This window comes from Biomphalaria glabrata, chromosome 10, assembly GCF_947242115.1.
Source record: "Biomphalaria glabrata chromosome 10, xgBioGlab47.1, whole genome shotgun sequence".
Taxonomy (NCBI): Eukaryota; Metazoa; Mollusca; class Gastropoda; family Planorbidae; genus Biomphalaria; species Biomphalaria glabrata.
Genome location: NC_074720.1, coordinates 40,226,250 through 40,237,896, shown reverse-complemented (window position 1 = coordinate 40,237,896; position 11,647 = coordinate 40,226,250). Strand labels below are relative to the sequence as shown.

Sequence of the window (11,647 nt, the reverse complement as noted above, 5' to 3'; positions counted from 1 at the left end):
TTTCTCTTGCTTCCCTACTGCTATTAGAGCATGAAATGGGTTGCCTGAGCGAGCCAGGAAAACCAGTGACTTGGCAGAATTTAAGTTATTTGGTTAATATGCTTGACTAGATTGACCTAGGAACATGCGTAGGACGTAATCATCTTCTTTTTTTAAGTAGCGTCTTTATTTTATAAAATATGAGTACTACTTTATACTTTCTGTATAAAAAATGGAGTGACACTGACACATGATAATGACCGCAGGGCCGGCCTTAGGTCGATTTGACCGAGTGCTCCAGTCGGGCCCCGCACCTGGCAGGGGCCCCGCAATTTACATTAAGCATATCACCATGAGTTATGGCTATTGTCACGGGCTTTTAAAGGGACTTAAAGGTAGCCCTATCGTACGATTGACGTAACTTTAATTAACCCGCAGGCACCTATTGCTTTTTAGTTGCTTTCTATGCATGATGTATAATAACATATAACATATACTGATCTAATTAATAGTAATAATTGTTATTGTAAAAAATTAGAGGAGGGGGCTTCGCAAGCATCAATTAAATTGGGCACAACAATTCGTAAGGCCGGCCTTACTGACAAGAAAACAACCAAATTTTGCTGTCCAAGTCTTCCATTCTACGGTTACAGGTCTACCTGCTGATGAATGATATTGGCCGTGGACTGCTAAATGTGGAAGACACAAATTTTCCGAATACGATATAAAGGATGAACTAGTTTCCTTCCTTAGCAAATAGGCTACGCCTCTGAGGCGACTACACTGAGCCTGAATAAATATTAATGGGGATATTGCTTTGAATGACGCAGGGCATGAGATTCGCCAATGGGGAGAAAAAGTAGTCAGCGGAAGGATCCCGGCTTTGTTGCATGGTGACAAGATTGATATATCTGCTTCCTTAGCATAGCTAGATACCTTTACCCGGAAACAGAAGTCTTTGTCACCGCTATACAGGACCTAATTATTAGGATTAGAATCAATGAAAGGCAAATTCTGAAACTCGGTGTGATTGACAAATGCCAAAAGTTCGGAAACGTTGGCGAGTCAAAATAGCAGGATGCTCAGCTTTCTCTGAATCTAGGTCGAGATCATCAAGTTGCGAAACTAATCCATCAACACCTGGCCTTGACACTTGAACTGAATGGAAAAATATACATCCCCTTACTACAAATACTCACCACAATAGGTTTTCGAGTCAACCAAATTATCTACTATACTGGGATAGCCCTATTTTAACTAACAAGACGGTGGATTCACATTGACCAGGCTTACTCTTTATCGACAAAAATGAATACTCCACAACCAGCATTGACATCGCGGTACCGCAGTGTAAGAATACTGTACATTAAAAAAAGAGAACGAAATATGAAAATCTAAGCTTAGCACAGTAACAATACACCAGGATGGCTGCCTGGTCGTGCGGTTTGCGCGCTGGACTGTCGTTCAGATTTATCGATGGTCCCGGGTTCAAACCCTGCCCGCTCCCATCCCCCGTCGTCCTGCGGGAGGTTTGGAATAGGAAGTAATTATCTTCAACTCTGAAGGAACATCCGAAACATGTCAAACATTTTACAAACAACATTTTACACCCTGTTGTTATTTCACATTCGAGGCCCTAAACATCCCTAAGACGATTCTCGTTACTTGGCAAAGGGCAAAACTGCTGCTGACCTGTCACATCACCATAAAATTCCTCAGTGGTCACTGTCAAGAGGGACATTGAATTTTGTTTCTTTAAACGAAGCTCGATAAAATGGCAGGATATTCAGCAGAATCTGCCTACCTGGGTCGCCATATCCAGGTCGCAAAACGTAAACAATATCACCTGTCTTTGACACTTAATTGGATTAAGAAAGATACGCCCCCCTTAATACAAACACTCGTCAAAGGAGGTTCTCCAATCAACCGATTACCTATTATACTGGGTCAGACCTATTTTGACTGACAAGACGGTGGATTTTAAAAGCCCAGATTTACTGTTTATTGACAAAAAAGAAAAATCCGCAACCATCATTGACATCTCTGTACCACTATCCCACAATGAAAATGGAAAAAAGAAAGAAATATGAAAATCTTAGCTTCGAGATTAAGAAACTATGGAAGCTATCCAAAGCTATCCCTGTTGTTATATCAACCGAGGGGATAATGACAACTGACATCGTAACACAATCAAAGCCCGAAGAAGATTCTCATTACCTGTCAGATGGCAGTAGGGCTGCAGACCTGCCACATTGTCACAGAATGTCTCAATGGATACTACTAAGGGGACTACATATTACTTTTGTTCCTTTGTAACAAAGCTCGACTCTGGCAGTGCCAGAGAATGAAAATTAATTCATTTCTAATTTATAGTAGATAATAATTAATAATGTGGAATAAAAACTGATTTTAAAAAAAATTAATTTACAACGGAAAATGAGACTAAAAAAAGACACTCTACAACTTCTTTCATTAAGAAACAAATGTTAATTCTGCAAAATAAAGAACAAAACGGCCTAGTGAAAATGCAGATGTAGGCTCCCCAGGGCAATGCTTCTCAGCCTCAGCGTGGCGCTCGGGTGGAAACGGTCGTTAGAGGAGACGGTTAAGCCAATATGGAAGCAAAAAAAAAAAAAAGGAACCTCCTTGCGCCCGAGAGGCGGGCCCATGATTTTTCTGGTCCTCCAAGTAATCAAGGTAGAAACAAGTGCATCTATTTCTCAACTCGACAACGAGCGGAACAATGGCCCTTGTTTGCCACAAACTGGTTATGAGTAGTTATGACCCCTTGCGCAACGACCCCCCCCCTTTTTTTTTTTTCTAAGTTGCAATGCATTGACTAGTTGCTACAACCTCTCTAACACTTTTGATAACAAAACTGCTACTTATATTGAAATATCATTTCTCACGTCATAAAACAAATGTGCATTCTCTTTGATGTTAAAATGATCACACACAGCATGATTATTAATCGCTCCATCTTGACCAATAAAAACAAAACAATAGCTTACATAAATATGACTTACACTCCTGTTGTTGAATTAACGATATATTTTTAGATACAGTTTTGACAAATAGACCTACAATCCGACACTAATAATAAGGCTAGTCTTCGAGTCCGAAGATCAGTGAGGAATGCATTATTTCCCGTGGCTGCGCAGTTCCAGCTGTGACCTACATATTTTGCCACATCCAGGCCGACGCTAATAATATTCTCTTTAAAATCCATGTCCAGATCCATGTCTATAAATTTACCTGAGCATTTTGATTTGCTGATTCAGTCAGGTGTTGTGACAATCCATTTAAAACATACTAGATCTAGACTACATTTATCTATATCGAGAACTAGATATATCTATATGAGTTTTGTTTTGGTCTACAAACAAAGCGCTAGATCTGGATACTAACCTAGATTTTTATTTTTGGTGCAGGAAGTCTAGGCATTACAATTCAATTAGTTTTAAATATTTTGTTTCTCTATTTTTTTTTAGACCATTACAAATTAAAGTTTAAGTAAAAAGATTGAACAAAATGATTTCATGAAACAGACTATATAATATTAACTAAATATATCTTCCAATATGACAATAATGACGTGGGTGTAGCTTTTGACGACGTCATAGCCTCTTTTTGTGTGTTCTTCATTTCTGGATGCAAAGGCTGTACCATCTGGCCACATCCGTTTGATTGATAATGAAAATATAGAAAAACATGGACAAATATTCAGAAATATCACAAAATGCAGTCGGTAATGGATTAATGATTGTACAAGGAGCTTTCTGTCCGAATGGCATTTACTTTGGAAAGCCTAGGGATCTTAGTCTTAGAGATATTCAGTGCAGCCGAGATCGAAACCAAAATTCGACACCTGACACAAATGGTGGTATTGAGGTCACTGACTATTGCCATTGGAATATGCAGTGTGGATGTCAAGTTAGAAATCAAATCTTAGGAAATAGATCTAATATTCAGCTGGATGCGGCAGTAGATATAGATCTAGATCTAGTGAAGAATGCAGATGCGAACCAAAAGAATGAAAAAGATGCTAGATCCAGAAACTTCTCCAAGACAGCATTCGGAACTGAACTTGGGTCTTTAAATATTAAAACTGAGCTGGTGGAAACAGATAATACCAATTCGAACCAGTGCCGTCAGTCGGTTGATACCAACAGATTAAATGAAACATTCGGTAAATATCACTCAGTCTCAGAAAATGTTGGTATTTTTACAGAAATAGACCTTAAGCTAGAACTCGATGTTGATCTAGAGTTAGATCTAGTAGATGCATCTCAGAAAACAACGTATGCTCAGTTGGTTGTGCAGTCATTAGCGAAGAATGAATTGGAAAACGATTCTCGATCCAACACCAGCGAAGATATGATAAAATTCGAGGAAAATGCTGATATGACAAATGATGAAGAAATTCCTAATGAGCCTGAAAATATTTTTCAAGACCAGGAAGAGAATGTAGGCGAGACCAAGAAGTTCTCCAAAAGCTATTGGCGCAAGCAAAGAAGATTGCGTTTAAAAGAACGCTTGTTGGCTGAGAAAATGCTGATGGAGAATAATCCGGATATGGTGGCTGAGGAAAAAGAAAGTCAGAGACCAACTAAAGGTGTCAAGTCCAAAGGTAGGGCTGAATTAATACTTTGATTGCTTAGAGCTAGATCTATGTCCAGATTTGTATAAAAACTGGTCTAGAGTAGGCCTATTAATTAATCAATTATTATTATTACTAGATCTGGATCTAGATCTCTATATATAGATCTAGAGTCTATATATTCATTGTCTAGACTCTAGATTGGCTAGATCTAGTTGATTCTATAATTTAGATTACTAGACTCTAGATCTACACATATACTGATATAGGCCTAATATATATTATTATATAGTCTAGATTCTATATCATAGGCCTATAGATCTAGATTTATAGGCTCTAGTATAGAGTAGATCTAGATCTAAGTCTAATGTAGATCATATCTTAATCAGGATCTAATCTAGATGTATAGACTCTAAAATCTAGATCCATAATAATAGATAGGCCTATGGCCTATAGCCTAAGAACTTTTTCTAGATCAAGATCTAGATCTATATTGTTAGATTTATATGATAGGCTAATCTAAACTAGATTCTATCCAATCTAAAAGGCCTAGCGTATAGGTAGGCCTACTATAAGAGTTAGTAAAGGGCGTAATGATGTGATGTAAACTGTAGGCCTACATTTTATAATTATGCCTAGGCTAGGGATTGACCTATCCAGGCTTCATGCTTCCAAGCTTCATGATTAGGATGTGAAGGAAATATATGGATCTAGCATTAGAAACAGATCTATATCTATACCTCTAAACCTTCTACATCAGTGATGCCTAAAATACGGTCCGCGGGCCAGATCCGGCCCACGACGTGGTTTCATCCGTGCCGCCGAAACATCGGCACAAAGTGTAGAAAATCACCCCTTCCCAAAAAGGCTACAGGTGTAGGCTATCTTTTTCCTAAGTTAGGACCCTCACTTTTTCTTTGGTGGATAGGTATCATGGCCTATTACATTTGTGGGTTTATGAAATGGGAGAGCCGAAGAAAAGTGGATACTGAATGTGGAATCTACCATGTAAAGTGTACGGATCTTTATTTATTAGTAGAACGTTATAATAGGCAAACTTATTTGTTTATAAGAAACTTTTGGCTTAACGGTCAATGACATTTTGAAACAAAATAAGGGGGCTTTCTTAGGTTGAGCAGTAAATAAAAAGATTGTTTGAATTACGCCTAGAAATTGGAAAAAAGAGACAAGAAAATGAGTCCGTGGTAAGACAAGCTACAAAGTGCTTGCTAGCAGTGATGGAAGAAATGAGTCCTGAATAGAAGAATGTAGTTGGAGCTGCCAACCTTTTTCGTGACAATAACAAAGCAAATCGCTATTCTAAACTAAGAGAGAGAGCAAAAGATTTTGAAATATTTTCTATTTCTGTTGACGAGTTCACGACCATATCTGATACCGCTCAACACTGTGTGTATACACAAACTTGGGGCGCGATATTCGACCAAAAAAGGGGGTGGGTGGGCGTGAAACCGGTCAAATTACTTTTCAATGGAGAAAAACAAAAGCTGTAGTTTAATTGTACTTTTAAATCCGTTTGAACATTAACCAATTCAAATAACAATGTTTGAAACTCTTTTGTTTAGTAAGTAACGGTGTTTCGTCTTCTGAGTAGGGCCTTTCAGAACGTAGTCCGTGTCCCCGGAGACTTCTTCACCAATATGGACTCAAATCGTTTTGAAGAAATTTCAAAACGCCATTCTTCTTGATTTTCTTTTGTCAGAACGGTCGAATTTCACACGGCCGTCGACCATACGATTATTTCGAGAAAAAAAAAATGTCGCGACAAGATGTCTTGCTGAATTTACATAACAGACTGAAACACATCAAATGTCAGTGTGTAATTTAAAAAAAAAAAGAATATTATTATTTTATTATTAAAACTAGATCTATGGTTAGGATCTAAAACACAACAGAAAGACTCGTAGACAAACTAGTGCGAATCACTATCTCATAAAATATCTTTTTTTTTAAATAATTCTGCTCTGAAACAATAATTCCATAATAGTGTATGGTTGGGGGGGGGGGGGGCTGAATGCAGCTTTGAAGAGTTGTTTTTTTTTTAGACTGCAGTGAAAACTGTCAGGAAGGTGTTAGGTGAATGAGAGAATGAACATAGGACTAGTTGCTTATTGTTTCCCTCGAGCTGGTTGTGTATGCTCAGTGTCAGGTGCATGTTTATCTTGTCTGGGATTCATTGGCTGTAATAGCAGGTCTACGAAGAATTGATTTGTGAAATTATGAACATATAATATTTACACTAGATTTTTACTAAATTATTACATTTTTACTAACTTTACTATTTTAACTGTGAATAGACCTTGATTTTAATGATTTAACTGTATGGAATTTAGCTCTGGTGATATGAAGGGAGAGTAACCCTTGAAGGATTACGGGCACGACATGGCCTAAATTGTGCCGATGTGCCAAAAACTCAAAACTCAAACTCAAACCATGAACCAGTCATTTACTATTATTATTTTTCGTTGTAATTGATGCTGTGATAGCTATTACTATTTGAATAAGAGATTGCAATATGCCGCGAGACAAAGTTTCTTCAAAGCCACATAGCTCTACAAAACAGTTGTAGGCAGCTTGGTATTATTGCATTGAACTTATATAGATCCACAAAACAGTTGTAGGCAGCTTGGTATTATTACATTGAACTTATATAGCTCTACAAAACAGTTGTAGGCAGCTTGGTATTATTACATTGAACTTACTAAGAAGTTGTAGGCAGCTTGGTATTATTACATTGAACTTACTAAGAATTGTAGGCAGCTTGGTATTATTACATTGAACTTACTAAGAAGTTGTAGGCAGCTTGGTATTATTACATTGAACTTACTAAGAAGTCGTAGGCAGCTTGGTATTATTACATTGAACTTACTAAGAATTGTAGGCAGCTTGGTATTATTACATTGAACTTACTAAGAAGTTGTAGGCAGCTTGGTATTATTACATTGAACTTACTAAGAAGTCGTAGGCAGCTTGGTATTATTACATTGAACTTATATAGCTCTACAAAACAGTTGTAGGCAGCTTGGTATTATTACATTGAACTTACTAAGAAGTTGTAGGCAGCTTGGTATTATTACATTGAACTTACTAAGAAGTTGTAGGCAGCTTGGTATTATTACATTGAACTACTAAGAAGTTGTAGGCAGCTTGGTATTATTACATTGAACTTACTAAGAAGTCGTAGGCAGCTTGGTATTATTACATTGAACTTACTAAGAAGTTGTAGGCAGCTTGGTATTATTACATTGAACTTACTAAGAAGTCGTAGGCAGCTTGGTATTATTACATTGAACTTACTAAGAAGTCGTAGGCAGCTTGGTATTATTGCATTGAACTTACTAAGAAGTCGTAGGCAGCTTGGTATTATTGCATTGAACTTACTAAGAAGTCGTAGGCAGCTTGGTATTATTACATTGAACTTACTAAGAAGTCGTAGGCAGCTTGGTATTATTACATTGAACTTACTAAGAAGTCGTAGGCAGCTTGGTATTATTACATTGAACTTACTAAGAAGTCGTAGGCAGCTTGGTATTATTACATTGAACTTACTAAGAAGTCGTAGGCAGCTTGGTATTATTACATTGAACTTACTAAGAAGTCGTAGGCAGCTTGGTATTATTACATTGAACTTACTAAGAAGTCGTAGGCAGCTTGGTATTATTGCATTGAACTTACTAAGAAGTCGTAGGCAGCTTGGTATTATTACATTGAACTTACTAAGAAGTCGTAGGCAGCTTGGTATTATTACATTGAACTTACTAAGAAGTCGTAGGCAGCTTGGTATTATTACATTGAACTTACTAAGAAGTCGTAGGCAGCTTGGTATTATTACATTGAACTTACTAAGAAGTCGTAGATTGGTATTATTACATTGAACTTACTAAGAAGTCCTAGGCAGCTTGGTATTATTACATTGAACTTACTAAGAATTGTAGGCAGCTTGGTATTATTACATTGAACTTACTAAGAAGTTGTAGGCAGCTTGGTATTATTACATTGAACTTACTAAGAAGTTGTAGGCAGCTTGGTATTATTACATTGAACTTACTAAGAAGTTGTAGGCAGCTTGGTATTATTACATTGAACTTACTAAGAAGTTGTAGGCAGCTTGGTATTATTACATTGAACTTACTAAGAAGTCGTAGTTCTTGTTGTTGTTTTGAAAGGCGCCCTGTCACGCATTTACCCCAGATTCCTTAACGTAAAAGTGGTCCGTGGACTGACTTGTGTAGATTATCTGGAACGTCTGTAATATATAAGATAATAAGATTTGATTGCATAAACAAATAATTACAGAATGTAGGATTGAACTAGCTTGACATAGAAACAATTCGTTTTTCTCCCCCCCCCCCTTATAAAGTAAGTAGTACTCTTCCTTCTTGGGACCGCGAGTCTCGGAATCGTTTTTACGTGGTGTTGGCATTTTGCTGTTGTACCCCCGTACCCCGTTGTGCCTCGCCTTAATCGTGCAGGTGTGGTAGTAAACAGAGCGGCTCCTAGAGTTCCCCAGTGTCTTACGTTTTGTTCAAGTCTGGCAGCGCCGCCAGGTGAACGCTTCGAGTCTGATCACATAGAGTGAAACCGATTGATTGATCCCGTTGACTTACTTTTAGGGCCGCTTGGTGTGGTGAAAACGGGTGGGGTTAGAAAGTACGACGCTGACATTTAAAGTGTAGCGCTTGCTTGTGGGCTGGGGATAAAATGTAGTATCCCTCGAGAAATATAGATAGCTCGGACAGAAGAACCTAACCTGTCTGATGACTTGTGATATATTCTGTTGTTTCTCTTTGGATTAGTTTCTGGGCTCCGTACTTTTATTGGAAATTAATGTACAAAAACCAACAAGTGTGTTGTGCGGTATATTCACGCATCAACTCAAATCAAGGAATCAAAGTGATTTGTATAGTTATTCACTGTTATTGTAGGCAGTGGTTTTGTTTAGAGCTTTTCAAATTTATGCTTAAATACACTTCAATAAGTAAAAGCTGTTTTGTAGAAATACTTATGTTCCCATATGTAAACATTGTATTCAAACATATATATGTAACCTTGAACAAGTCAATAAAAGTAATATAATCGCTTGGGGCATTCTCCCCTGGCGTCATTGTACATCGTGGTATCTTGTGTAGTGATTGTATATTTCATTGTGTTCATTCAGTGGCAGGAGTTCTCTCCCCTTCCCTCTTGTTAATATGCACGAGACAGTGAAAAGAAATCGCGCCCTACACTCAGCTGCGCCCCTGTGATCCTTCGATTTGACTCTAGAGGTCTCTAGTTTCACTTGATCTAAGCCTGGACTTCTACGGGGCTACACCTTAAGGCTGTTAATAACATGTCAAGTTTGTTGGTTAAAGTCATGTGTCCGTAATCTTTGCTTTAACGGTGGTTCTCCTTTAATACTTGAAATGACACAGGCTAGTCCCATTGTCGTGTGCACTTATTGTAATGTATATTTTATAGTACACTGGAATGCCTAATTCTTGTATACCTGTATAACATTTGGACAGTTATCTACTGCGTGGACCAGAGTCTTATTAGTGTTCAAGTGAAATTTTTGCAATGTTTGGATTGTATTAGCTCAAAATTAATGACCTCCAAAAATACCTCCTACTTTTTTTTTTAGTTCTAGGATTTGATACAGAGTTTTCTCTCTCTCTCTCTTTCTTTCTCTCTCTCTCTTTCTCTCTCTCTCTCTCTTTCTCTCTCTTTCTCTCTCTCTCTCTTTCTCTCTCTCTCTTTCTCTTTCTCTCTCTTTCTCTCTTTCTCTCTCTCTCTCTTCTCTCTCTCTTTCTCTCTCTCTCTCCCTCTGTGTGATTGTGTCCTTACTCGTTCAAACTTGAATAGTTTTCTGCTCTCTGCAACCATGTCCAGGACTGACCACACCTATATTTCACACTCCTACTAAGAAATGAAGGACCCCGCTGTGTTGTGACTGTCTCGGTAAGCTCACCGTAGTAATAAAGTTTCTTAAAAGCCACATAGCTTCACAAAACAGTAGTAGGCAGCTTTCTAGTGTTAAATTGAACTTAGAAGTTGTTGAAGGGCATCTGTCTCGCCTTTACCCCGGATTCCTTAACGAAACAGTGGTCCGTCAAATGATAGATCCAGATATCGAGATTACTTGGTTGTCGCAGATACAGGAGATTAGAAGGAAATATTTTAACCAAAAATAACCCCAGAACACTGCTTGATAGCGTAGATCCTGGAAAACTGCCGTGTTTCATCGAGGAAGCGGGGATGACTGCTAGAATCTGAGTTAATTTGGGAAAAAGGAAACACAGATCTATGTTTAATACATTAGTAACTACAACTATTACTAATGTAAACGAATTTTAATGCTTGAATTGTTATTTGTTATTGCGTTTACTGAGTGGAGAAAGAAAACCCTTGAAAGATAAAAGGGCAATTGTATATATGAAAATAAAAGGACCCTAAAGTATTCGTTATGTTCCATTACATATATTTTATGTTTCATCAAGAACATAACTTTTTTTCAAACACGTATTGACTATTCAAGTCAGTCCTATACATTGAAGCCCTACAGGGAAGTGATAGGTTTAGACCAGTGATGCCCAACATAAATCGACCTGCGGGCCATTTTAATTTCCGACACTGGTGTCGCGGGCCACATAAACGGAAAGGTACAAAAACGAAATGAAATTGTCCTGAAACTATTTGATTAGAAACCCGTGGATCTAGCACTTACATTTATTGAAGGGAAATTATTATCTTTTTTTTATATTTTTCATGCGTCAGAAAACGGCTTCATTTCTCTCCTAAAACATGAGCGACAGTGTAGCTAGCTTTACCAACGACTCATATTCTTGACTCTTTTTGGTAAATATTCACATTAATCTTCCAATATCTAAACGTAGTTTAACAATCTTTTTATTCGAATGACGCCAGATTTGTTTTATAATGCTTTACAAATTAAATATGTTGGTTTATGGTTAGCTTATTATTTTGTTCCACAAAAGAGTAAAGATCCATTCACTTTTCCTGGTAGATTCTACATTCACGAGTCCCATTTCAGAAACGCACAAGTGTTAA

General features: G+C 37.6%; 1 protein-coding gene across 1 annotated transcript in view; it reads left to right on the top strand.

Moving 5' to 3' along the window:
- The first annotated feature begins 3,600 nt into the window (after window positions 1–3,600).
- LOC106059738 (double-stranded RNA-specific adenosine deaminase-like) overlaps window positions 3,601–11,647 on the top strand; it is a 30,924-nt gene continuing 22,877 nt past the window's right edge. Inside the window, exon 1 of the mRNA XM_056043972.1 lies at window positions 3,601–4,609. Within this exon, the coding sequence (XP_055899947.1) occupies window positions 3,691–4,609 (919 nt within the window). The 5' untranslated portion in view covers window positions 3,601–3,690. The remainder of the gene's footprint in view (window positions 4,610–11,647) is intronic.